Here is a 25,326-nt window from a genome sequence, read left to right as displayed (position 1 = left end):
AGACAGTCGATTTAAAATTCAACATCCAAAATGTTCATTCAGAGGCAATTGTATTTAATGTAAACATAAATTATAATTACAAATAACACCTGTTATGAAGACTAAACCCTACAAGTGTCTAATATTTACATTTTTTAAATGATAATATAATATAATAACTAATATTTACCATTGATTTGATTGACCAATGAGGGAAGAGATTGTCTGAAGCTGGATTGGCAGCTAAACACCCACCCCCTTGCTGACGTCACTTCGCCTTTCAACTTCACAATAAAGGTTCTGAACTTTATATCAGCTCTAGCATGTCTCGTAGAGTGACTTTAGGTTAGTATAACAATCAATTAGCATATCCAGCCGTCCATTTTAGCTGTTTTGTATCCTTGTATGTTGTTTTAGCGGACCTCCTGGTGGTCATAAAAGCCGTGCCAGGAGTATAGACTCTTATTTTGAAAAGCCAAATACTCACCGGAATCACATGCCCTGTGTTGTCTGTCTGCTTCTGGACCAGAGGTCCATGTCTCATCTGGACTGTTAGAACCGAACAGGACCGCTCTGCATACATGTCAACTTTAGCTAAAGCGATGTCCAGTAAGTACAAAGCTGTCTGTTGTTTATTCTGAAGTTTAAGCTAATTAACGTGCAGCTGAATACATTTAAAGTTTAATATCATCGGCTGCGGTCCGTGTTGACACTCAGTCACAAGTTGTCTCTTGTCCTCTCAGAGTTTCGTCTGGCTGTGGTCCAGCTGCAGGTGTCCGGCGTCAAGGCGGACAACCTGAGCAGAGCCCGGGGGCTGGTGAAGGAGGCTGCGGGACAGGGCAGCAAAGTGGTGCTGCTGCCGGTGAGGAGGGGCTCTGCTGTGGGGGGATTTCACAGCCGTATCCCCCCAAAAAATAGCTAACTCTGCTGTTTTTAGTTTTAAAGACTCACTATGTAAGAATTGGCAACTTCATGAATTCATACTCCAAACAACAGGGGGCAGCATTTCACCAGAGTGACTGCTAGTTGAGCTGCCATTAGCTAGTTAGCTCTGTTAGCCGTGCAGCTAGCGTTGCAGACAGGGAGCTTAGCTGGTTTAGCATGCTAACACAATATGTAGACGTCTCTGACATAACATAAAAACTCTTATTTTTTCACTTTATGTTGATAATTTTAGTCAATGTTTGACACGAAAACAAAAACAATTCTTACATATTGCACCTTTAACCTTTTAGTTTTGCTTAATATTGTGTTTCCTGTGTTATCAGAGCTGCAGGTTAAACACCAGCCTAACCGGGGAAGAGCGCCAGGCTTTGAAGCCAGTTTTCGTAACGGCCAAACCGTGTTATCACATCGTCACGTGATGCACTGGGGCCCAAAAAGACTTTAGCGCCACAACCCCACGAAATGACTCGATTCACTATCATAATTTGAGCCATTCGGTCCAAAAATATTTGGAAAGTCTAGAAGAGAAGTTAGCCAGGCGCTAAATTGTTGCTGTTGTCCAGGTATGATTATAAAGTCCTTGTTGTGCACCTAATGTTAACCTTTTACTTATCACTAGTGGAGTGTGTCCACAGTGTCGTCAGACTGGTGAATGTGTATCTTAATTTGCTTGTGTTTTTACGTAACTGCTGCATTTTTTTCTCAATGTGACGTCTGTGTTGTCGCCGTAATGATTAATGTTTCAGAATCAGAGAGCGCCGCACTGAGGCTGCCATCCAACACTTTTAATGTTTTCTGCATTTGCTAATGTTTTGTCTATTTCCTGTTGCAGTGCACCAAACTCTCTTGTATGAGTAAGTGAAATTTTGAAAAGTGAAAAATATCTTGGTGTTGTCATTGATACAGGAATGCTTCAATTCTCCATATGGAACCGGCTTCTTCGCTTCGTATGCTGAGCGAATCCCAGGAGAGTCGACTCAGGTGCTGTCAGAGGCAGCGAAGGAGAATAAGGTGTATCTAGTGGGAGGTAGGGAATCCCTTATGGCTGTAACGACACGGCAGTAGTATAAAGCCTTTTGTGGCTCCAGAGGAAGCTGCATGTAATCTGATAAATTGCCTTAAGTGATGTCAGTGGCTACGTTGCAGTCCAGGTTTTGATAAGGAGTCCACTGGTCGAGCGTTACACTCCTATAACACTGTTGGACTCATTATGGACCGTTTCAAAACAAATGATCAAAATAGATACAGCACAACCAGAAATATCAACTTTTTTATTCCATGCATTCTTCTTCTTATTCAAAACCTGCTGCCTACATTACCCACAATGCAACTTAGCCACTGAATGACATCACTGAAGGACACACACAGTAAGACTGTAGGAAGTGTACTGAACTTGAAAGGCTTGTTGCCATTGGTTCCTATCTGTCAGATGGTTAGATTAACCTGGTGCTAATTAAAAAGATAGTGGATTACAGTCAAGAAAAACAACAGTAAAATCATACTGAAGCTCAACAATGTGACTTTTTCTCAGGATCCATCCCTGAAGAGGATGGTGGGAAGTTGTATAACAGCTGTACAGTGTTCGGGCCTGATGGAGAGATGATTCTTAAACACAGGAAGGTACGTATGTAAGATAATATCCATAATACTCCCTCCTGAAGCAACTACAAATATTTGTTTAAACTACTTAATGACCTCATATTCGCCACCTCAAAGTCTTTATCTTCACTTTTCAAGATTCACCTCTTTGACATCGACGTTCCGGGGAAAATCCGCTTCCAGGAGTCTGAGACGCTGAGCCCAGGCAACAGTTTGTCAGTGTTCGAAACACGTAAGCGACATCCCCCGACTCCTGTCGTCTTCCCTGCAGCTGGACCGAACGAGCATCATTGTAATGTGTCTCCTCTGTAATTTCCTCCCACAGCGTTCTGTAAAGTGGGTGTGGGGATCTGCTACGACATGAGGTTTGCGGAGCTCGCACAGCTCTACAGCAGGAGAGGTAAGTGTCTGGTGAGCCTGTGCAGATGACATCCATGGTTTTTAATGGCGTGCGGGACAGCTGATCTGGTTGTCCTGTTGTCTTCAGGCTGTCAGCTGCTGGTCTACCCGGGAGCCTTCAACATGACGACTGGTCCAGCCCACTGGGAGCTCCTGCAGAGAGGGAGGTGAGACTGAGAGTCCGAAAAACATTTTTCCTACTGAAAAATAATTATCAGAGTGAACCTTGAGATAACATGATACTCCAAACCACACATGTAATATGAAGACAAAAAGACAGTGCTCTTATTTATGATTCTGTCGATGGCAACGATGTGATCATTATGAATTATTAATTTCTCTGCTTTCACAACCATGGTAAGGTTTTATACGCTACAGTTTACTTCTACATAATTATACATACATCATGTGGTTGTCTCCTTCGCAGGGCGCTCGATAACCAAGTGTACGTGGCCACAGCTTCTCCTGCCAGAGATGAAACCGCTTCATACGTCGCCTGGGGTCACAGCACTGTTGTCAGCCCATGGTACATAATACATACTCCATGTTTAAGTCCAGGTTCTTCTAGTTCAAGTTATTTTATCTTCATGTTTGACATGACAGGAGTACGGGTGCATGTGACTGACCATTTTGAAGTTACAGAGAGGGAAGAGACGGGGAGTTTGATGGGAAAGATGGAAGAAAAGATGTTTTCTCTTTGGAAATTGGTTTCATATTCGAATAATGACTATATCTTGTGCCGTCTATCTGTGAGTATTTGTAGGTGTTGAATGTTGCAGACCTGTGATTGTTACAATCTGTGGTTACAGGGGAGAAGTGATCTCAAAGGCCGGAGCAGAGGAGGCCGTTATTTACGCTGATATCGGTGAGTGAGAAGAGCGGTTTGCTTGTTTCTGCGGACAGTATTGATAAAGAGGCGATGTCTTCTCTCTACATGTTGAGCCTGTGCTAAACCTCTCTGTATCCACATGTGACCCGCTCCCAGACCTGCAGTATTTAGCCGACATCCGGCAGCAGATCCCGATCACAACTCAGCGTCGGGACGACGTCTACACGGTAACGACTGTGAGGGAAGGATCGAGCTGAACGCTGCGACCTCGAGAGAAAAGGTGTGAGGGACACCGACACTAACTGTGCAACACAGTCTCCCTGAAGCACAAGACTTAATTGTTTTAATTGTGGAAAACAGAGATTCAGCTTGAGTGGTCGTTAATTCACTGATGCCAACATTGTTTGGGCAACACGACACCGCTCACCTCCTGAGGAAGGGACTGTGATTTGTTCAGTGTAACGTCTGAGTCGTTGATCAGTAGAGAATTGATTAAAATTTTGGTAAGCAGTTAATTTTTTACATCATTTTTGAAGTAGAAATAAACATTTTCTGGTTCGAGCTTCTCTAATGTGACAATCTACATCCTTTAATCAGTTTCATATTGAATTGAACCCCTTGGCATTTCTTGAAGATTGTACTGAATGTGGCTTGAGATGTTTCAAATGTAGAAAATATCGTGATCATCACTATTGTGGTGGAAACAGTAAGAAAATGAAATAAAACAGCTCTGTGAATGTGTTTGTACATGTTTATTAAAGCTTGAAACAACTCCTCCCTGTGAGAAACACAAAGTCCATTAAACTTTAAAAACCCACCACTTCTACTGAATATTGAAGTGGTCCCAACAAATACATATTTACAGATCAGTGCTCTGTTGTCTGAGGTCAGTGAAAGTGTTAATTCGTCAACTCAGATTTTCACACATCAGTCTCCTTTGACTTCATCGTCTCGCTCTCCTCTTGTCTTCTCCTTTTGTATCCTGATGACAGCAAACATTGATTTCAATAACAGTTCATGGTTAGCAGGGGTCAAAAAGCACATTATACACGAATACTTGTCCAAAATTAAGAAAGTTGGATGTTTAGGAAACATTTCTTTGTTTAATTTCTCCCAAAAGTAAGTCTGCATAGCCACTGAGTAACAGCCATGTGATTAAAAACAGGTTAGTTGGGGTTATTAATATTATTCATGAGCACTACTCTGATTGGCTGAAGCTTTCGGAAACAGTTTTATATTGAGTATAGTTATCCACATAAATATCCATAATACTCCCTCCTAAAAACACTGGTTAAGTCCGGCACAAACTAAAGGTAGCGGTGTCTGTACTGAGGGTCAAGGCCCCTCCAGGGGTCCCAGACAAATTGAGGAAACCCTCTCAGGACCGACTGTTTCGGTTCAGTTATTTTTAATAAATCTCGGCTCAGGGTGTTTGCGTTGACCTTCGTACTGGGTTAGTTGCTGAATGAGAGTCTGTCGCTGTCCAACGGGGGAGGGGAAGTGTGCAGATAATAAGGGTGTGTGCGGATCATAACAAACATCAGAGCGGCTGTAAATGTTATGGCTTAAATAAAGTATTTTGAACTGAATCCAACAGTGACAGCAGTGACGATGTGTCACCAGCGGCGGGTGCCTACCTCTGTCAGCTTTCAGGTTTTGAAATTCGAGCTTCTTCCTCTTACTGACTCTGTCCAGGTGAATCTGGTAGACGACTCCAGCCACCACCATGAGCCCGATCACCGCACAGAGACCTGTGCTGAACATCCACAAGGAGTCTGATGCTCGAACCACCACCGGGCTGCCCTTCACTCCATCTTAGCACCAACGAGAACCAGAGATTAGTGAAGGAGAGGTGACCAACTGTTGTGTTTGAGGCCTAATGGCTGAATGATCGAACACTCACAGCTCGTTGAAGTCGAGGTTTGGTTCAGGGTCAGGTTCTCTACGATGCACGACACGGCAAACTCTGGGGAAATGTTGGCCTTCAGGAAGCTGGTGACGTTGTACAGATGGGAGTCTGGGAGTAATGTCGCCTGCGTCCGGACGGTGCCTTCCGGGGGATCCTGGGCGAAGTTGATGAGCCAGCTAACTGCAGGTTCAGGAAAACCACCGCTGGAGTGACAGAGGAAGGACGTCTCTTCTCCGTCTGCTCCTTGTTTTCTCTGGAGCAGCGGTGAGGTGAAACTGGCTGCAGACAGCCATCAAAGACAAGACATTAGTTTGACCTACAATGTTTTTTTGTTTGTGTCCCTTTCCTTCAGGGTGTTAAATACATATAAAGATCTTGAAAGTTTAAAATGTCAAAGTCCAAACGACAGAGCTCCTCTCTCCCACAGAAAACACTGCTCCTGAAACACCTCGTCAGTAGTCCTGCCCTGTGGTTTTGTGCCCTCACACGTCACCATCTCACATATTTGCCTAATTTGTGCCTAGAGGATAGTTTGGCAAGTTAAGCACAGCTGCTCCCTTATTGTTGGTGGTGCTGGCTCAGGCGTGTGTGAGCCGACCAATCAGAGGAGACTGGGTATTCAGAAGGGGGGTCTTAAAGAGACAGGAGCATTTCAGACAGAGGGGGAATACAGAGCTGCAGTACGAGAAAACCGATGTGTTTTTGAGCACTAAAGCATTTAAACCTTTTCTAGTAGTAACCCAAAATAAAACGATGAACCTGAGAATGAGCATGTCTCCTTTAATACGTGTGTGGAGGAGATCTTGTGTGTTTGGCACTGACCTGCGATCCTGAGGCACACGGTGCACAGCGCAGCACTCTGGTTCTCTCTTGAAATGATGAACAGGCTGAACGTGGTTCTGTGTTGGTTGGGCTGAACTGTGGGCAGCTCCAGAGAGAAGTTTCCGGTCAGTGCAGCATCAGCTGGGAGCATGGCGCTGTTAACGCCCAGCTCCTCCACATTTTTGTTCATTGCAAACACTGATCTGAGCACCACTTCCTCATCTCCCCTCCACTCAATGGAAAAGTTCTCATAGGTTAATAACTGAGGGTACAAGCAGGGCAGTGAGACAGGCCGTCCAACCACGCCGAGGACGCACTCTTCATCTGTAGAGACAGAAGTGAAAGAGCGCAGGTAAATCATCAGTGAGTTTCAGCACAGATAGTTATCTCAGTGCGGATCATGCATGACCAGACAGAGAGTCATCTCACCCAGACAGGCGCAGAAAGTGAGGAAGCAGAGCAGCAGTCCCGTGCGCCACAGCGCCACCGGCCTCGCCCGCTGTGGGCACCTTTGCGCACGCAAGACACCAAAACAATCCAAAAATATGATCCTCTTTACGCTGGAGAACAAAGACTGGTCCATCACTAACTTACATACCGGTCTAACTCTGCTCCCCTGTCTTCTTCTTCTTCTTCTCTGTGTCTTTAACAACTCCGAGTCATACGCACACCTTTCCTCACCCTCAGTGAAATCATCGCCAGTCATGTTGCGGCTTGTTGTGCCATACCTGCTCTCTGCCTCACACACTTCTCTCCCCTGGTGTAAAACTAGTGGTTGACTAGTGCTGAATATGAAGGTTTTTAAGCAGAAGTAAGTTAAAATAAGTCATCCGTCTCAGCTTCCATCAGCTTACATCCTGTTTGGAGCCATGTTCTGGAGATTGGTCCGACCTGTTGGACTTCTTTTTAGGTCACACACACCCACACGCTGTGACGCAGCTGCAGACTACACGCCACAAGTAAACTTCAGATGAATGAAGACATAAGTGTGTTGAATGGTGAATATCACTTCATCCTGGTTCCCCCAAAAGCAAAATATGTGAGTTTAAAACAAGCAACCAATTCTGTTCATACAGGCCAATTAATTCATCACCACAAGTTTAATATTGAATCTGAAGATGATATTTAATCACATAGAAAACTTGTTTTAAAGATGTAGATTAACATCAGGTTTTTTTGTGCTCAAATTACAAAATCTCAACTTTCCAGTAGCCCATAGAAACAATGTGTTGCAGCTTTATACAGGACAAAGAGGTTGGATCCAAAAATGTTTTAAGGGAAAAACATTATTTAATGAATTATTTTATTAAAGCTATTTTAAATTGACGTTTTGACAGGACAGCATAACAAAATAGATGCTTATATCATTTGCAAGACATGATGCTCACTGTCCCCCTTATTTTAATTTGTTTCCTTTAAAACGAAGAACACAGACATTTTATGTTTTTTGTTTTGTTTCTGTTTTTACTTTTTTTTTTTTTTAAATCATTATTTTCTAATTATTTATTTTACTCACTTCAGGTTGATTCTCTGATCTGAAATGTGTTTTTTCGAGATGGCTGGTTGATCTTTTGTGTTCAATACACAACACAAAATTTAAAAATTTAAAAATTTAAAAAAAGGAAAACATTTGTAGGACAATAATACACTAATGTCCTCCCAGAAAATAAAAAATAAACAAACAAAAAAATAGTTTCCAATAAATGCAGACAGTCTACGCTCTTATTGGATAGGCCTAAAAGTTGATCAAATAACTGATGCAGCTAATTGTTTTGTATCCATGCTGTTGCTTCACTAAAACTCCGACATAAGATAAGACAAAAACATTTAGGAAAATTGAAATAAAAATGAAAATGAGGTTACCTCAAAAATAATCTCACATTAAATGGACCAAAGCATGAAAACAACGTACTTCATTCGAGTCTAACGTGGCAAATCTTTTTCAGGAAATGTCGTAAGGAGAAAAAAGCTAAAGTGGCACTATCAATATTATAGTATCTTTAAAATTATTAAAAAATTAAGTCAAAATTAAAACGACACTAACCTGTAAAGGTGCAGTGACCCTGCAGTCCACCAGGGGGCAGACTGACGACGCTGAAACAAAAATACTAAACACTAAATATATATATATTGTATAAAAGGACATGTAGCGGTCCTTGTGCTAATTTATTATAATTTAACTGTTAATTTACAGCCATAAGTTGATTTAACAATAATAAAACGATGAAGGCGGAAATGACGTTGCCGTAGAAGAAGACGTCATGGGTACTTTTTCTCCCTGTGCGTTGTCTCACAGGCAGCTTCTTCCTCCCAAACTGAGTAAAAACTCCCATTTACGTAACAAACACACATCTTAACTTGACAATTTAACCACATTAACTGTCTCAAACCTTTAGTTAGGAAAGCAAGCTGTGTTTTAATACACAACCTGGAAGGAAACGCTGCCTGGAAGGCAACACTCTGGGCAAAATGTCATTATACTTATGTTCGGCTTCAAAACATAGCACGGAGGCTAACAGGAAGCTAACACGCTGCCTTTTACAGGATAAACAGCTGATTTACGAAATATTTTTTAAAATATTTTGTGAAAATAATTTTAGAGAGAACTCCAACGATACTTCTCGCTACAGCAGGTGGCGGTATGCGCTCTCCAGGTTGGCTTGTGAGCCTTTAGTACGAGAGAAGAAGAAGAAGAAGAAGAAGAAGAAGAAGAAGAAGAAGGAGAAGAAGAAGAAGACAGCAGTGCCCATGTGTGACTCAGTAGTTGTCTCTGTTGTAAGTTCGTGTCCTGCAGTCCCGATGACAGCAGCAGGAGAGGCGACATGACCACACTGAGGAGGATCCGTTCATGGTTACCTCTCCTGCAGCGAGCCTGCACACAGAGCTGTCAGAGAGCAGCTCCGACCTCCTCCACCACCTCCTCCTCCAGCCTCCTCCACACACCTCAGCGTGCAGCTGCAGGGACAGGTCTGTCCTTCCTGCAGGTCAGGACGCTTTCACTCTCTGCAGCGAGGCTGAAAAACACAGATGACTTCAGCACAGGATTTAACGAGGAGGAGGAGGAGGAGGAGGATTTCATTGATGATAAGGAGGTGGAGGAGCTGTTCCAGCAGCAGGCTCCTACAGGCATCGGGGAGGGTCAGCACAGGGTGTTCATCGTCCACCCTGACGTGAAGTGGGGAAGCAGGAAGCAGCACCTGACCACAGGTAACAGACAGGTTCAGGTGTGACTGTGTGGAGCATGCTGGGAGATTTGTGTGTCACTCATTTTGTACTGCTTTCTCTACAGCCGAGCTGATGATGGCTGAGGCGGTGGGGCTTGTGAACACTCTGGACAACTGGAGAGTGGTGGACAAGATCATCCTGTCCACCAAGACACCAGAGAAGAAGAGGATATTTGGCAAAGGCAACTTCCAGGCTCTTACAGGTATTTTTTATTCTGTGTACACTTGTGAATCTGTACAGAATCAGTGAGGATGTGACTCATTTGTGCTTTTTGTCTTCTTCTTCTTTAGAGAAAATCAGGCAAACAGCAGGAATCACTGCTGTGTTTGTGAATGTGGAGCGTCTGTCTCCTTTGTCTGAGGTGAGCTTATCTGAAAAACGCCTTCTGACTGCTTACAGGAAGCTTTCATGTACTTACGGTTAATTTTCATCCATACAGAGGGAGCTGGAGGAAGCCTGGGGGCTTAAAGTCTTTGACAGATACTCAGTGGTCCTGCACATCTTCCGCTGCAACGCCAGGACTAAAGAGGCCAAGTTACAGATCTCTCTGGCAGAGATCCCCTTGTTAAGGTAACTTTACCCTCTCAAATGTCCAAAATCTTTCATCAATTTGAGCTCAATTATGTTCTGATGTTTATAAATGTCTTCATCTGATGGTGCCAGATCTCGTCTGAAAAATGAAATCGCAAACTTCGACCAGCAGGGTGGAGGATCGAGATACATCGGAGGTTCAGGTAACACCTGCACCGTCTGCCTGGATGTTATGAGCTGCTTGTCAGTAAGGAGCTTCAACTTTGTGATTGATCCTCACAGGTGAGACCCTGCTGGAGGTCCAGCAGAGGCTCCTGAAGGAGCGGGAGTTGAAGATCCGCTCAGCACTGGAGAAACTGCGGAGAAAGAGGCACCTGCTGCGATCTCAGCGTAAACACAAGGAGTTCCCCATCGTCTCTGTGCTGGGATACACAAACTGTGGTGAGAAACGCAGACAGCTGTGATATTGTGCAGCATTCAGGGCTTCAGTTTGATGACGTTGACCACGCTTCTTTTATTTGTCCAGGAAAAACGACTCTGATCAAAGCACTGACTGGCGACAGTGGTCTTGAACCCAGAAACCAGCTTTTCGCCACCCTGGATGTCACCGTCCACGCCGGCCAGTTGCCCAGTCACATGACAGTCCTGTACGTGGACACCATCGGCTTCCTGTCCCAGCTGCCTCACCAGCTCATCGACTCCTTCTCTGCCACCCTAGAGGATATTAAATACTCGGTACGTACCTGATATCGAGGGTGTAAAAGCTTCCTTTGGAGTGAAATTGTTGACTCGGTGTTTGTCTTTCTCGTACCTCCAGGATCTGCTGGTTCACGTCAGAGACATCAGTCATCCAGAGACAGTGAACCAGAAGGTGAACGTGCTGAATGTCCTGAAGAACCTGCAGATCCCCGACAGGCTGTTGAGCTCCATGATAGAAGTCTACAATAAGATTGACCTCATTGACAAGTGAGAGAAACAAATCCTGTGTTCATAGATTTTATACGGAAGCAAAGAACGGCCACTCTTGCACTATTTTTTTTAATGTCATCTTGGGATAACACATCTTGTTTTGTGTCAAGCAATCATACAGTTTACCTTCCAGATGCTAACAATTTCTATTTTATCCCCTTAAATCACAAACTTGGTCTTATTTCTTAAATGGAATTGAAAAGATCTTTGAAAGTCGTAAAAAATACAGAAGCCGAGAACTCCTGAGAAACAACATAGGGTCAAACATATTATTTCCTGTTTTCCCACGATGTCAAGTTTGTTTTTTTAATGTTTTCTTGAGATCTCGAGAAAATGATCCTGCTATCTCTGGAAAACTTTTGTTACTCCATGAAGATGACATAAATGTGCAATAGTGTAAATATCTTTTGAGTTTTGTTATTTACATTGTATTTATTTTTATATTTTATATTGTTTATATTGTTCTTTCTACTTTCTACATGTTTATGATTATTGTTTTTATTGATGCTCTCTATTTTTGTTATTCCCCTCGCTGTAGTAATGCAGATTTCCCCATCGTGGGAATTATAAAGGATTATCTTATTATATTTTATCTTAATTAACTTGTAATCTCAGGAAAAAAAATGTAACTTGTTATTGCAGGAAAAAAGAGGATGTTGATCCGTGTTGACTATTTTTATTGCCTCAAGAAAACAGGTTTGTTATCTCGATCTGTTATCAAAAGGCAAACAAAAAGATAATTAAAAAAAAAAAAATTGCAAGCATGGCCATTCTTGGCTGGTTATTATTATGACCCGCATCATTTTATTGACCCATTTTTCCTGCACTATGCAAAGGAGGTTGAGCCTGAACTTGGTTTAGCTTTTATAAATTAAAAAAGTCAATCTATTTTCTGTTTTCCCTCCCAGCTGTCAGTTCACAGAGCCCCACACGCTGCCCATATCTGCCTTGGAAGGACGAGGCCTCGATGATCTGAAGAAAGCAGTGGAAGAAAAGATCGTGAACTCTACGGGAAAACATATTTTAGACCTCCAAGTCGACCTCAGCACTCCTCAGTTAAGGTGAAAGCCGCTTTTCTTTTTCTCGCTGTGTTTTTATGTTCAGAATAACAGAGCATCCATAGTAAGTGTGCCTCTTCACCCACAGCTGGCTGTACAAGGAAGCCACTGTTCAGGACGTGCAGGTGAATGCAGATGAAGGCTCGGCTGTTGTCAAGGTCATCATCAGCATCGCTGCTTATGGACGCTACAAGAAACTGTTCACAGGCAGATAGCAGAGAGATCCTTCATGCTGCTGAAAAGTCTGAAAAGATGACTGTTACTTTTACTTTTATAAAGTCTATTAAGATATTTGCAAGTATGATTTTATAAAAGAATGATGTACATTCTTGTAAATAAATAAATTGCAAATTTAAAACACTGAGTCACATTTGTGTTTTTTCAAAATATAATTTATTTTCAGTAAGAAACAAGTCAAAAATGTACAGAAATATAGAAAAGAGGACATGAGGTATACAGTAGGTACTCTGAGATCAGTCACTGTGGAATAAAATCACAGCTAACATAATGTTTTTTTAGCTAACAGCGTTCTTCCGTAGGAGTTTTTGGTTCAGTGCGATGACCAGAGAGCAGAGTGGGAGCGGACCCACAAAGTCTCCTGCGATGATGTTGAGGCTGCGGGAGTCCGACCCAGGTGTCTGCTCCTCCAGCCATTTCCTCAAACACTCCCAGTTACTGAAGGTCAGCGTCCGCAGGGATTGCTTTGGATTCTTGGTGATGTAAGACCTGTCAGCCGTCACGTTCAGGCCGGAGACAAAGAAGCCCTCTGTGAGGAAAAAAAAAACAAAACAGACAACTCATTATGTTCATGAAACACACCTGAAAGCCAGAAAAGACGTGTGCCAAAGTGTAAATGAAACTCACCTGGACGTCCCAGGTCTTTGTTCCAGTCCAGGTAACTGATCACTCCCTGTGCTGTGCGCTGGTTGGCCCACCAGTAGGGGATGGCGGGCCACAGCTCCTGATGTCTCACTGCAGTCTGGGAGTCGTAGGACAGGACGACCTGGTAACCAGATGCCCACAGACTCCGCAAGGTCAGGACTGATTCCTGTGTAGGACAAGTCAGGCTGTGTAAGCTGTTTTAACACAACATATCAGCTGCACAAGAACAAAACTAACCGTGTGGGGGCAGAGTTTTGAGCCGAACAGCTTCTTCAGGGAGAAAATGAAGGCTTGATGGAGTCTGTCACTGATTCCCTCAAAATGGCTGCAAGCAAGGATAACGATCTCCTTTGGGTGAGAGTCCAGCCAGGTGGCAACAGACGACAGTGTTTCCTGTAAAGGAAAGACGTTTGCTATACACAACACTATCAAAGCCTGAACTGAAATACTTTAAATTAAGATGATTACACTCACCAAAACTCTTAAATGTGTGTATATGACATGAGTGAAGTACAGGTCCCTGGATGAGTCGTTGGGTTTGTGTGCGATTCGGAGGTCGAAGTAGCGAATCCCCATCGACAGCTGCTCCTCGATGCTCTTGTCCTGCAAGGAAGTGTGATTTATAAACGCGGCCCAAAATCATTTGACCGCTACGATTCCACAAGTACAGTGGCCCTGAGGTGCAAATCACAACAGTAAAAACAACAAATAGGAGAACTCATCACTCTTTATCATCTACCGGAAAAGGTGAGGAACTCTGTTTTGGTTTCTGTCACAGCCAAACTGTTTCAGTTCACTATAATTATGATCACCATGTTTCCTGCGGCGGAAGGCAGCAGCTGTTTTCAGTGCAATAAAAAAAAAATCATATAAACAAACGCAAGATTTGTCAGGGCATGCATCGTGGCTCACCGAGACTGCCACAGAAACACAACCGGATGAACTACACACCCTGAAAAACACGTCTTACTGGACCTATAGACATCCTGTTAGGCTGCCGAGTGACTTTTGTGAACAGTGTGTACGTCAGAGGACCTCACAGCATGTTGACACATCGCCTACATTCTGATCAGCTACGTTTTAATGTATATTTTACATGTTTATAGCAGACATACCTGTGTCGTAGCCCATCTGAAAATGGCAGGTCTGGTGAAGCAGTAGAAGAGTCCGTCCAGGAGCCGGAAAAAGTCTGATTCAGACCGGACCAAGGGGGAGTTTATGTCCAGACAGTAACTCATGGCATCATGGCTCCCTGGGTGGACAGGTGTGAACGGACACACTGAAGCTTTAAAAAGTGCTCATACCAACTCTGCAACAGGAACGAATGGTTTCCACTACTATACACCAGCCACTAGACCGAGACAGAGACTGTGGTGTGATGTGAGAGTGACCGGTCATGGTGTGAACTTTAATATGTAAATATAGATCAGCTAACTGATTATGTAAAACAATACAAGGGATATGTGTATAAAATTGTGTAGTAAGTATATAAATAAGCAGATGGAGGAGGCAGGAGACATTAAATAAAAAGAAGAAGAAGAAGCGATGCATAATTAACATCAGGGAACATAAACAGTCAAATACCACGAGGAAAAACTGCAAATATTCACATCACAGTACGTCTACAGTACGACTGTCCTACTTCAATGTCTATATTTGCTGTACTGTGCTCCAACTATTCATTAAGCAGCTGTAAAGGTTAATAAACATCCACATTTGACCATCCTAATAATGTTTATAGATGAGCATCACAATATTTAAGGTCCATTTACACAACGTCACAATAAACAGCTCCTAATTAAATGGTTTTTAAAGCATTATTGTTTGTTGACAGTGAAATAACTAAATAAACTGAAGTGAAATTAACTATAAATGTACAACTTATTGGTTAAATGTCACCAGACAGAGTGTTGTACCGGGTATGGCCATGTTGCTCAGAGCAACGTCCCACAGCTCCTCGGGTAAAGCAGACATCCAGTCCTGGTTCTGATCCATGTCGCTCAGTCTCAGTCAGACCTGCAGGAGACTCTACATCCAGGTCTGAGCTGAAGAGGTCCCGAGGAGCCTGTTGAGGTGAGTCATCATGTGATCGATCCGGACCCCTTCCTCTATCTCAGTCCCTCAAACCATCGACCACAAGCGACACAACACAAAAAAAAAACAAAAAAAAGGAGGAGGGACTGAAACTCTGAGTTCCTCATTCCTCTGTGACGTTAGAGACAGGTACGTGTCTTTAGTGGCGCTTCAGCTCATGTGGAGTTAAAGTGTTTTAAGCTTGAGGCCACTTTTATACAAGAGTCTTTAATGAACATGTTTTATTGTCTTCATGTCGAGATCACTGCGCTCTGATGTCATGAGGTTTGGAAGGGGCGGAGCTAATACACCACGTATAACTCTGAACTTCAGTCCTGCAGAAGAAATAATTAAATAAAAATACAGAAAATACTGAAGAAATAAATCAATAAAAAGACTGAAAATACTGAAGAAATAAATAAATAAAAATACTGAAGAAATAAATAAATAAACATACTGAAAAAATAAATAAATAAAAATACAGAAAATACTGAAAAAATAAATAAAAATACTGAAAATACTGAAGAAAAGAAACATACTGAAAAAACTAAAGAAAATATTCAAAGAACAAAAAAGAAAATACTCAAAAAAACAAAAAAGAAAATTCAGAAAACATAAGATAAAAAACAACAACTAAAAAACTAAAGACAAATTCAAACAATTAGAAAGAAAATACTCAAAAAACAAGACAAAAAATATTCAAAAAACTAAAGAAATTACTCAAAAACTAGAGAAAATATTCGAAAAGCAAAAAAGAAAATACTCAAAAAACTATATAAAAAAAAGAAAATTCAGAAAACAAAAGAAAAATACAAAAAAACTGAAAAGAAAATACCCAAAAAAGGACAAAAAATACTCAAAAAGCTAAAGAAAATACAAAAAAACAAAACAAAAGAAAATACTCAGTTCAGTTCAAAACAGTTCGTTACAGAAAACCCAGCTGTTGCTTGTAAAACCACAACACTGCTGTCAACTGTTTGAATATGTAAATTGTGCTTTTAACCAAGTTAATGAAGAGTTGTTATGTTTATGAAACTATATGGGCTGTTCAAATATAGTGGGCACCATCAGTACAATTACAATATTATCATTTTACGGAGCATTGCAATAGCAATTATCTCGGCTAAAATGTGTTGACTGTGAGATTTTAATGTTTTTTAAGGTTTTGTGGTATCTGTTTTCTGTTATTGCCTTATTTTATGTTTCTCTTTCTCTCCTTCCATTTAAGTCAAGTCGACTTTATTTCACAAATCACATCGCCTCAGTGGGCTTTACAGACTCTATATGTTGTATTTACTGGCTGTAGAGATATATCATCATCTGATTATTTGATATTTATGTAAATTAAAAGTAAATTTAACCATGAAAGGATGTAATGAAATATTTACAGAAACAGAAAATTAGAGTATATAAAGTGTCATCCCTCCCCATCCTTATTTTTGGTGACGTGTAGCTGCTGTAGAACAGCTTTGTTTTACTTAAAGCTGTTGCAAGTGTGTCGTCATTTCAGCAAACTTCCTGTCTGTTGTGCAGTCAGCATCCTCCACCCTCCTCGCTGCGTCACGACATGAACATGGAGACAAAGCAGCAGACAGGAGGATGCTGCTCTCTGCACGTGATCCATTAGACCTGACCGCCTCTTTTTGGAGGTCTCTGTCCTGAGTGGATGAAGTGGGCAGGGATACCAGAAAATGTCTTCTCTCTTTTACTGCAGATGTTTTATTGTATTTCCATTTTAAGATGCAAAGGCGTCACGTCAAAGTGTTGATGTCAAGTTTATTTATTCTTCCCTTCATCACATGAGCAAAGGCGACCTTTCTTTGTGAGACGGGTGTTGATGAGATTGTAGATCGACCTCATCAACACCCGTCTCACAGAGAAACAGCAGCTGCCGAGAATGAGGGAAAAAAACAAGGAAGCAGAACAAAGTCCCCGATTACACAAGTGCAGTGTTCAGCACTCCTGTACGTGACAGGACAGTGTTGCTCCAACAACCATAGATTTTCAGTATCTGATTCAGTATCCTGTTTACGTCAATGGAAAAACAAAAAAAGCTGGTGAGAGAACTGTATTTGTACACAACAGTGAGACTTCAAGTTACTCTGTTGGTCGGACCCTGTTTTATTTTTAATGTTGCACATTGGCTTTAAATTATAGAGTGGATTTCACATTGGCCTGTGGACGAAACACAAACTGTGCATTTTAAAGTGTTGGACCAATGAAATGAAGGAATACGACAGGAAACACATCGATCAGTGGAACATTTTAAACCTGAATATGAGCAATTTTGTTTTATTTATATGAATTTAATGCCAGTTTAATGTGATAAATTAACATCCTATGATCCTAAAGTGTCATTATTTGACAAGTTGGGAATGAGACTCAAAAATCTACTTTTCTTACAAATAGCACCTTTAAATGAAAGAGACAAACAGGAACTAGTGAACTTAAAATTCATTGTTTAATTGAGTGTGATTGGAAGACATAAGTAATGTTGTTTTTTTAAGTTTAATCTTTTAATTTCATTTAAAAAATTGACATTAATTCATAATTTAAAGGTGCTATTTGTAAGAAAAGTTGATTTTATAGTCTCAGTCCCGACGCTATGGGATGGCAGCCGACCCGTCCTACAATCCCAAAGAGTCCGTTTCTGATGAGTTGGGACGCAAAAATCAACTTTTCTTACAAATAGTGCAAAACTTAAGAATTTAATTAAAAACACGAAAACAATGACCAAAATCATCTACAGAACGTAAAGAAATTCTGACGTCGCCTTCCATATTGCAGAGATATCTCCTGAAGTTAGCAATGCTAACCAGCTAGCTCTGTCCGATGCTGGTCCACAGCTCCTGTGCCAGCTGTGACACCAACACCAACACTCCTCACTCCCAGTCTGGACTGCTAACTGCACAGCTTACTGAGCTAACTAGCTAACAGTAGCTACAGTTAGCAGTTATTGTGGTGACATGCTTCCCCCTATTGTTCTGACATATTGCACCATTGAACATAGAATAAGGAAAACAATTGTAAATTAGCAGATTTCAGGATCTCTTTAGTTTAAACATGCAAATTCAACTCATCAGTTCGAATTTGTTTTTTAAAAAATGAGCAATTCAACATGTTAAAAGTGTCTAAACACACCAGTGGCACGCTCCAGTCTCTGTACTAAATGCATAATTTAATGACCATCATCTACCATTAGTAGGAACCTGCTTACACTGTAAATAGGTCCAGCTGTACGCCCTGGCCTGACAGTAGAAGCCATTATCTGGATATAAGCATTAATGCCGTCTTATTTACACATGAATTATTTGTCTCGTTCTCATCATGGTGGCTATTATGGTGGAAACGTTTGGACTGAATGGACCCGAGAACAGCAGAGTTTCAGACAGACGGTGTCATAGAAACTATTGTGAGGTGACGTAAAAGCATTGAAAAGGAGCACAAAAGCTTTTTTTCCCCCACTGTGGCCCTTCAGGGACCGAACACGACACAGACACCACAGTCACTTCGAAACAAATGCCTCGGTGTGCGGATAGTGTGTCGCTGCAGCACAGGCATCTCGGGAAGGAGACATTTAAAACGTGTATTTGTACATTTGCGTGAACAGTGAAGGAAAAGTGTGCCGATTTGCTTAAAAATGCTCATGTTTATTGTAAAAGCTCATCTCCACAGGCACAGCGGTGCAGCATCATCTGAAAACAAGGCCGAACCTGTTGGCTAAAGAATATTAGAAGTAGAACAGTCGAGGTTGGGTTCATGCAAATCGGTTTTTCCATGCAGTTTTGCATAAGTTTCTCTACATTCTCTATGGATTAATATTGTAGGTGATACAGGTTAGCTACTTGCTGCCCACATAGTCATAGTTATAAAAGTCTGTGACCTACATTACAGTCATAAAGTATGTGCTCGTTGAATACATTGCTTGTGCTTACTTATCTAAAATGCCTACATTAAGGTGAGATTAGTCGTATAGTTATTGCTTTGGTCACCGTAACATAAAACCGGCCACCTCGCCGACTCGTGACGACTTATACAGTACATTGCATAAATAGTGAACTGAATGTAAACAAACAAGTGCAGGTCGAAATACCAGAAAGTCTGTTTTTTCAAGCAGCCTTCAGACTGAAATGTACATTTCACTGCCTCCGATAAGTGCATCGACATGAGGATGAATGATTCAAGTACTCGAGTATTTTTCTGTAACTATTATAAAAACAAGCTCGTGTGTATTTCATGCTGGGATTCACTTTTTTGTTTGTTTTTTAAGTAGAATAATGCAAATTCACGGTGAAAAAGTCACGAGGACCATTTCAGTAGTTTCTCATTCAGTTTAACGACGGTCGGTACAAAGTGGCTCTCTGTGATAAAGTCCCCGGCGATGATATTGAGCGAGCCGACTCTGGAGCCGGGGGTCTGCTCCTTCACCCAGCTCAGCAGCGTGGGATACGTGGACATCACCAAGTCCTTCAGCGACTCTGTCGGGTGTGTGCAGATGTATTTCAGGTCCTCTGTCAGATTGATTCCTGTGACGAAGAAACCTCCTGCCACACAAAATAAACACATGACATTTTATGATTGAGTGGTATTAATAAATCATCAGTTTCATTCCTGTTTTGGTGACAGCGGCGGATTACCTGGTCTGCCGTTTTGTTTCCTGTGTTCAAACGCCTCGATCAGAGCCTCAGCTTTGCATTTGTTGGCCCACCAGTAAGGAATATGAGGCCACAGGTCGCTGTGACAGCCGGCAATACTGTGTTCATAGGACACAATCACTGAGCAGCCTAAGGCCCACAGGTTTCGAAGAGTTAACACTTCCTGAAATCAACAGAATAACAGGCTCAGATTCCTTTAACATCATTTAAAGTGTTAAACCCCATAAAAAGACCAAAACCAGCAACGTGTTAATTCATCTCTCAGCAGAGTCATGACACAGTCCTGTCGCCAGAACAAAATGTTTGCATTTTAAATTTCTGCAATCCATGAAATATGTTAAAATTAGTATGTCTCATATGTATCATATCAACATTTCTACTATGCACGTCATACCACGTTCAGATTACATGTATATGAGCTCACCTACATGTCAGCGAGAGCGCTGCCCGGCATTTCAACATTTGTAAACGTGAACCCGTCGGATATTTTTGACAAGATGTCGGGACATTTTCGAGTCATGTTTGTGGTGACAGAATCAGGTGAGCCCAACTATTGTCTTCTCCTGAACATAACCCCAGTGGTTTTTGAAACCAGACCAATGATGAAGCTGAAACATAAAGAAACTTTTCAACTTATCAAATGTAAAGTTTCCACATATTCCTGGTTTGCAGAAACGCACGTTAAAATAGCTTCTGTGCCAAAATGCAAAACAGTCTTTCTTTAAAAATGAAGCTTGTTCCCGGGGGTTCATTTTCCATGTTCGAAGACAAACTGACACCAACTACAACAGCTGCTATTAAAACCTGAAACCTTCCAATTCTTAACTAAATTAAACAACATTTTCTTCTTGAGCATGAAAAAAACGAAGCGTGAGTACTTTCGTCATTGTGTCTTTGTTTCATCCGAATCCATAAAGTCACCAACATTATCCTCTAAAATAAGTTTTTCAGCTTTTTAGTTGTAATCTCTGCGGTCTAAAAACTGGATCAGAGCCTGGAAGTTGTGGTTTCACTTCGTCTCTCCAAGCTTTGACTTAATTACCCCGTCAGCCCCGAGCCCACTGGTTCCACAGTGACGATTAAGGTCTTTAGAAATCAGTCACCACAGTTTCAACAGCTGGACATTGTAGTTGTTAGAAAATGTGACTCAAACAGCAGAAAAAAGTGTATTTGTTGGGGACTATTTTCAGCAGCGGATTAATACATATTTGGTATTTCCAGTGAGTATTTACAGCGGCAGGACGCAGGAGCTACCTGAACAATCATCAGCCGGATCAGTTCATTGTTGGTTTTGGTCTGTTAAACAGGATTGACAACAAGGAAAATCTTTTATTATGACCAGACGTATCCGTTAAGTCTTTATTCGAACACATGAGAAGCCGTACCGTTTTGGGACAGAGTTTGGAGGTGAATATGTTGCGTATGGTCGTGAGCAGCTGCACGTGGAGCTCCTGGCTCAGGCAGAGGAAGTGGCTGAAGGAGAGGATGACCACCTCTTTGGGATGAGCATCGAGCCACTCTCTTATCTCCATCAGAACGGTCTGCAAGGAAAACACAAGGTTAGCGTTCAGTCTGCCTCTGCAGCAGGACTCAATCATTGAATACAGCTAACGGCACACGTGAGGTTTATTTCCAGGTTCAGTTATCTGGCAGGAGTTGATTTTTTTTGCATTCACACAAGGGTCTACAATCTGATGACAGCCTGTAACAACCTGCCAAACACGTCTGGATAGGTGAGATTTTTTTCCCTTCTTCTCGCCATCTGGCATCTCAGCTGGAGGAGAGCTGAATGATGAGCGTTCTGATTAATCATAGAAGACGCCTGAAAGATTTTCAGTCTTATTCTGCAGCTAACCTGCCCCGTGAACATGTTGAGTGCCACGGAAACAGCGTCGCTGGTTGATTTAGTGCCTATGGGCGACCCTAATTGCCACTGTCTCGTCACAGCTAAAAGCCTGTTCGTTATGGTTACCTTTATGTTATTTTTATTGTTGTAGATGCAAATGGCCTATAGAGGGCCGTAAAATTCACCGGCGCAAACAGCATCGTGTACATTTGTGTCAGCAAGCCGTTAACTTCACCTCCACAGTGAGCGTGGTGTATACGCCGTGGTAGAAGTACAGATCAGTGGAGCTGTCGTTGGGCCTGTGTGCGATCCTCAGGTCACAGTATCTCACCCCACAGTCCAGCTGCTGCTTTATAGTGTACTCCTGCAAGACATGTGAGCTCATGAGCTATGAGTTACAACAAGCAGGCAGCTTTGTGTCTGTGATTTCTTACCTGGGTCACCGCCCACTTGTACACAAAAGGCCGAATGAGAGGTTTCATGTATTTGTCCAGTTTCTGAAGCATGTCTGGCTGCATGAGGTCAACAGGGGATCGGTCATTCATGTCCAGACAGTAGGTTATTGCATTGTGGCTGCCTGATAGGGGAAAAAGATAATAAACATTATCATCACTTGGCACGGTGATTGTTTCATGTACAGCTACGGTGGCCCAGAGAGCTCAACATTCTGCGACTGAGGCATACACATGCAAACAGACGGACCAAAAGCAAACAACAAAACGCACTATGTTTTAAAAAGCCCATCTCTTGTGTATCCAGAACAACCTGTAGGTAGGAATACCTCTCACACCCAGCTAATCATAACATCAGAACAAAACAACTGTATTTTGTAGAAATAGGTCTTTTATTGGCTAAAAAGAGTTATTGCTCTGTCGCGGGGAAAACATTGGCAGGCCGAGTAGAGGCAAATGGATTTCAGGATTATCAACAACTCTGCCGTCTTCCTGTTTACTGAATCTCTCCAAGAACCTGGAGAGAGTCAATAAGTCGCCCTCTGCAGTACCCACATCCGTCAAAGCTGTTTATTTTCAAGCGTCTGACTGTAATATGACCCTCAACTAAACTCCCTGTTTGGTTTGTTTGTTTGATTAGTTATTGTTGTTTTTCTTTTTTCTTGTTTGTTATCTGTACTTTTGTGTGTCGGACATTAAAACACATTTCCTTATTTGTTTGAATGTAAAGCGCGTTCCTGTATTTGGTTGTGTTGTCCCGACCTGCAGTCCATCTGTGTCTGAGATTTGTTTGTGTTTTGTTTATTTGCTTTCTTTGACCTCTCAGTTCCTCCAAACAGAGCAGCTGACAGACTCACTCAGAGTTATTTAAATGTGTTTTCGCTTCATGGACTCAGATCTGAATTTCAGCAGCCACACTAAGACAATTACAAAGTCAGCCTGCTGTCACCTTGAGAATATATCCGGGATAAAAGGACTTATGTCTCGGCAGGATTTGGAAAAACCTGCATTTATCTTCAGCAGACTCGACTACTGTGACTGTGTCTTTACAGGACTCTCTAAAAACATCCATCAGACGGCTGCAGCTGACTCAGAGCGCTGCTGCTCGAATCCAAACGAGAACCAAAAAAAGATCACATCCCTCCAGCTCTCAGATCTTCACACTGGCTTCCTGACTGTCAAAGAATAGATTTCAACACTGAATTTCTAATCTGCTGCCACGTTATGAACCATCCAGACCTCTGAGGTCGTCAGGTACAGGTCTGCTTTCAGTCCCTGGAGTCAAAGCAGCGTTCAGTTATTATGAACATCATATCTGGAAACTTAAACTTATTCTCTTTTAGCTTACTTTCCTATTTCTTCACTTGTCTTAATGTTTCTGTGTCTTGATGTCTTCCTACTTGTTTTTAATGTCCCTGTGAGACACTCTGAGTCGCCTTGTGTCTGCATCGTGCTTTACAAATAAACTTGCCTTGCCCTTCAATGAAACAACACACACACACACACACAAACACATATTCCCACTAATAACACCCCATTAACAACCATCCCCATCATCACTGCAGTGTGCTGTTGTACCCGGGATGGCCAGGTGGTACAGGGGGGTGTCCCACAGAGCACATGGCAGGTGAGACATCCAGCTCTCCATGGGCAGCTCTCCCAGGCTCAGCTCGCTCTCTCCGGACATACTGAGAGCCTGCACCGGTCAGTGGACACATTTAATGACACACAGTGAGATTACTGAAGCTGCTGCAGGGCTGTTTTCATGTTAGGATGGATATCATGTGCAGAAACGTGCGCATGTGTCCAGTGTGAGCTGTCACACTTACCTGATCAGAGCTGCTGCTGCTGCCACTTCCTCCTCTATCACCAAACTGGCCCGACCACCACCACACACAGGGGGGGAAGCACGAGTGAAACTAAGAAGAAGTCGTCCATCCCACAGCGCTAAGAAATGTCATGGCTGTGCATAAAACATGCATGATGAGACCCGGAGACAGAGAAGCGTGGCGGCTCCGGCTGGTTACCTCCTCTCGCACCTGCATAGCCCGGGACGAGAGGGACGACGGGCCCGGATCATCTCAGCTTCACTCATCGATTATCATCCACAGTGAATCCAAGATCCATGTATGATCCTCTGCACGCTGCAGGCGCATCGGGAGTGAGTCCCGCAGTTCACCGGGTGTCTGTCGGTCCTGTGAGGCGCAGCAGCAGCGGCGGTGGAGGAGGAGGAGGAGGAGGAGGAGGAAGGAGGAAGGAGGGAGGGTGGCGGCTCCGCGCCTGCTGACAGATCAGCAGATCAGAGAGGCTCTGCTCTTAAAGAGCCCACCCTTAAAATGTTAGACGAGGCTGGAAACTCCCAAACATGCCGCAGCCCTGTCCAAATCCACACGAGTGATGTCACAGCAGGTGTTTCCCCCCTCAGCAGGTTGAATGGTGGATCACCTGGTGGGTGTGGCCACAGGTACAACCTGTTCAGGACATGCTCGTGACTCACACGCACGACCTTTGACAAGAGGGTCACGAGTTGACATTGTTTTACTTTGAAGGGCCACATGTTCAAAAAGAGGACATGCACAGGAAAGATTAATTATAAAACTATATTTATAAATGCTGACAATACTCAGATTATGTTAAATATCTGTCAAAACTCCTGGTTTGGTTTAAAGATTTCGTCCACACACAACCTGAGGCCTGTCTTTTATCTTAAAATTGACCTGAATGTTGTAAACGGGTAATGATTTTGGAGCACTGACCTTTGTACTGAAATGTGCCTCCCAAGAGGAGATTGATTAAATTGTCTGTTTGTTTTACGATGATTTGGTTGGTCAGGTCTTCCTCAGCCTCTTCAGCAGGTCAATAAACCCTGAAACAGCACTAACCAGTGTGATGAAGCAAACTAGACAAAGTGATTCAACACTTGCTGACTTTGAGCTGTAACTTCTGTTAGAGGCACAGCACATATGTTGACATGTCATCAGTGTGTGCACATGTTAATATAGTAAAATGTGATTGCTTTTCACTATTTAACTTCATGTTTTAATGTTATTTCCTGTTATAACGAGGCTACATGTCTGCTGTGAGAAGAAAAGGCCTGTTCACACAAGCACACTGTTTACAGTTGTGGTTGTAGTTGATATGTGTGGCGATGCT

General features: G+C 42.4%; 5 protein-coding genes across 5 annotated transcripts; 2 read left to right on the top strand and 3 right to left on the bottom strand.

Annotated features, from left to right (window-relative positions):
- The first annotated feature begins 494 nt into the window (after window positions 1–494).
- On the top strand, window positions 495–4,488 carry nit2 (nitrilase family, member 2). The gene is made up of 10 exons (XM_073477017.1): window positions 495–588; window positions 723–841; window positions 1,831–1,951; window positions 2,456–2,544; window positions 2,662–2,755; window positions 2,849–2,923; window positions 3,011–3,089; window positions 3,350–3,448; window positions 3,732–3,787; window positions 3,908–4,488. The coding sequence occupies exons 1-10, from the start codon at window positions 561–563 to the stop codon at window positions 4,006–4,008; spliced, it is 861 nt and encodes a 286-aa protein (XP_073333118.1). The 5' UTR covers window positions 495–560; the 3' UTR covers window positions 4,009–4,488.
- Window positions 4,489–4,671: 183 nt separating this feature from the next.
- On the bottom strand, window positions 4,672–7,365 carry LOC141004734 (ICOS ligand-like). The gene is made up of 5 exons (XM_073476392.1): window positions 6,912–7,365; window positions 6,483–6,806; window positions 5,655–5,939; window positions 5,389–5,565; window positions 4,672–4,733 (listed from the first exon to the last, which is right to left on the bottom strand). Exons 1-5 carry the CDS (start codon window positions 7,186–7,188, stop codon window positions 4,672–4,674), a joined length of 1,125 nt encoding a protein of 374 aa, XP_073332493.1. The 5' UTR covers window positions 7,189–7,365.
- A 1,721-nt stretch (window positions 7,366–9,086) lies between these two features.
- On the top strand, window positions 9,087–12,629 carry gtpbp6 (GTP binding protein 6 (putative)). Its single transcript, XM_073477084.1, has 10 exons — window positions 9,087–9,689; window positions 9,772–9,909; window positions 9,998–10,068; window positions 10,147–10,277; window positions 10,371–10,441; window positions 10,521–10,679; window positions 10,765–10,973; window positions 11,056–11,204; window positions 12,116–12,268; window positions 12,354–12,629. The coding sequence occupies exons 1-10, from the start codon at window positions 9,305–9,307 to the stop codon at window positions 12,478–12,480; spliced, it is 1,593 nt and encodes a 530-aa protein (XP_073333185.1). The 5' UTR covers window positions 9,087–9,304; the 3' UTR covers window positions 12,481–12,629.
- A 6-nt stretch (window positions 12,630–12,635) lies between these two features.
- Window positions 12,636–15,458, bottom strand: plcxd1.2 (phospholipase C, X domain containing 1, tandem duplicate 2). Its single transcript, XM_073477083.1, has 6 exons — window positions 15,064–15,458; window positions 14,263–14,399; window positions 13,622–13,750; window positions 13,385–13,540; window positions 13,130–13,313; window positions 12,636–13,031 (listed from the first exon to the last, which is right to left on the bottom strand). The coding sequence occupies exons 1-6, from the start codon at window positions 15,140–15,142 to the stop codon at window positions 12,781–12,783; spliced, it is 936 nt and encodes a 311-aa protein (XP_073333184.1). The 5' UTR covers window positions 15,143–15,458; the 3' UTR covers window positions 12,636–12,780.
- A 2,333-nt stretch (window positions 15,459–17,791) lies between these two features.
- plcxd1.1 (phosphatidylinositol-specific phospholipase C, X domain containing 1, tandem duplicate 1) lies at window positions 17,792–24,632 on the bottom strand. The gene is made up of 7 exons (XM_073475941.1): window positions 24,003–24,632; window positions 23,752–23,869; window positions 22,156–22,298; window positions 21,957–22,085; window positions 21,261–21,416; window positions 19,858–20,038; window positions 17,792–19,764 (listed from the first exon to the last, which is right to left on the bottom strand). Exons 2-7 carry the CDS (start codon window positions 23,858–23,860, stop codon window positions 19,520–19,522), a joined length of 963 nt encoding a protein of 320 aa, XP_073332042.1. The 5' UTR covers window positions 23,861–23,869; window positions 24,003–24,632; the 3' UTR covers window positions 17,792–19,519.
- Between the last annotated feature and the right edge of the window lie 694 nt (window positions 24,633–25,326).

Source organism: Pagrus major, chromosome 11 (genome assembly GCF_040436345.1).
Source record: "Pagrus major chromosome 11, Pma_NU_1.0".
Taxonomy (NCBI): Eukaryota; Metazoa; Chordata; class Actinopteri; order Spariformes; family Sparidae; genus Pagrus; species Pagrus major.
This window is presented reverse-complemented; position numbering and strand designations above follow the sequence as displayed.

Bases quoted from the DNA above. Each gene is read 5' to 3' on its own strand.
- nit2 (XM_073477017.1), top strand. From the start codon at position 561: ATGTCAACTTTAGCTAAAGCGATGTCCA. The intron at 842-1,830 runs GTGAGGAGGGGC...TCATTGATACAG, and splicing joins GCAAAGTGGTGCTGCTGCCG to GAATGCTTCAATTCTCCATA. The intron at 2,756-2,848 runs GTAAGCGACATC...TTCCTCCCACAG, and splicing joins TTTGTCAGTGTTCGAAACAC to CGTTCTGTAAAGTGGGTGTG.
- LOC141004734 (XM_073476392.1), bottom strand. From the start codon at position 7,188: ATGACTGGCGATGATTTCACTGAGGGTGAGGAAAGGTGTGCGTATGAC. The intron at 5,940-6,482 runs GTCAGTGCCAAA...GGCTGTCTGCAG, and splicing joins CGTGTGCCTCAGGATCGCAG to CCAGTTTCACCTCACCGCTG. The intron at 4,734-5,388 runs GTAGGCACCCGC...TGCTGTCATCAG, and splicing joins AAACCTGAAAGCTGACAGAG to GATACAAAAGGAGAAGACAA.
- gtpbp6 (XM_073477084.1), top strand. From the start codon at position 9,305: ATGACCACACTGAGGAGGATCCGTTCATGGTTACCTCTCCTGCAGCGA. The intron at 9,910-9,997 runs GTATTTTTTATT...CTTCTTCTTTAG, and splicing joins CAACTTCCAGGCTCTTACAG to AGAAAATCAGGCAAACAGCA. The intron at 11,205-12,115 runs GTGAGAGAAACA...TTTCCCTCCCAG, and splicing joins AAGATTGACCTCATTGACAA to CTGTCAGTTCACAGAGCCCC.
- plcxd1.2 (XM_073477083.1), bottom strand. From the start codon at position 15,142: ATGGATCAGAACCAGGACTGGATGTCTGCTTTACCCGAGGAGCTGTGG. The intron at 13,751-14,262 runs GTATGTCTGCTA...ACTTCCTTGCAG, and splicing joins TCAGATGGGCTACGACACAG to GACAAGAGCATCGAGGAGCA. The intron at 13,032-13,129 runs GTGAGTTTCATT...TTTTCCTCACAG, and splicing joins CAAAGACCTGGGACGTCCAG to AGGGCTTCTTTGTCTCCGGC.
- plcxd1.1 (XM_073475941.1), bottom strand. From the start codon at position 23,860: ATGTCCGGAGAGAGCGAGCTGAGCCTGGGAGAGCTGCCCATGGAGAGC. The intron at 22,299-23,751 runs GTACAACAGCAC...TTCCCCTATCAG, and splicing joins GTACCACCTGGCCATCCCGG to GCAGCCACAATGCAATAACC. The intron at 21,417-21,956 runs GTGAAGTTAACG...TTTTCCTTGCAG, and splicing joins ACACCACGCTCACTGTGGAG to ACCGTTCTGATGGAGATAAG.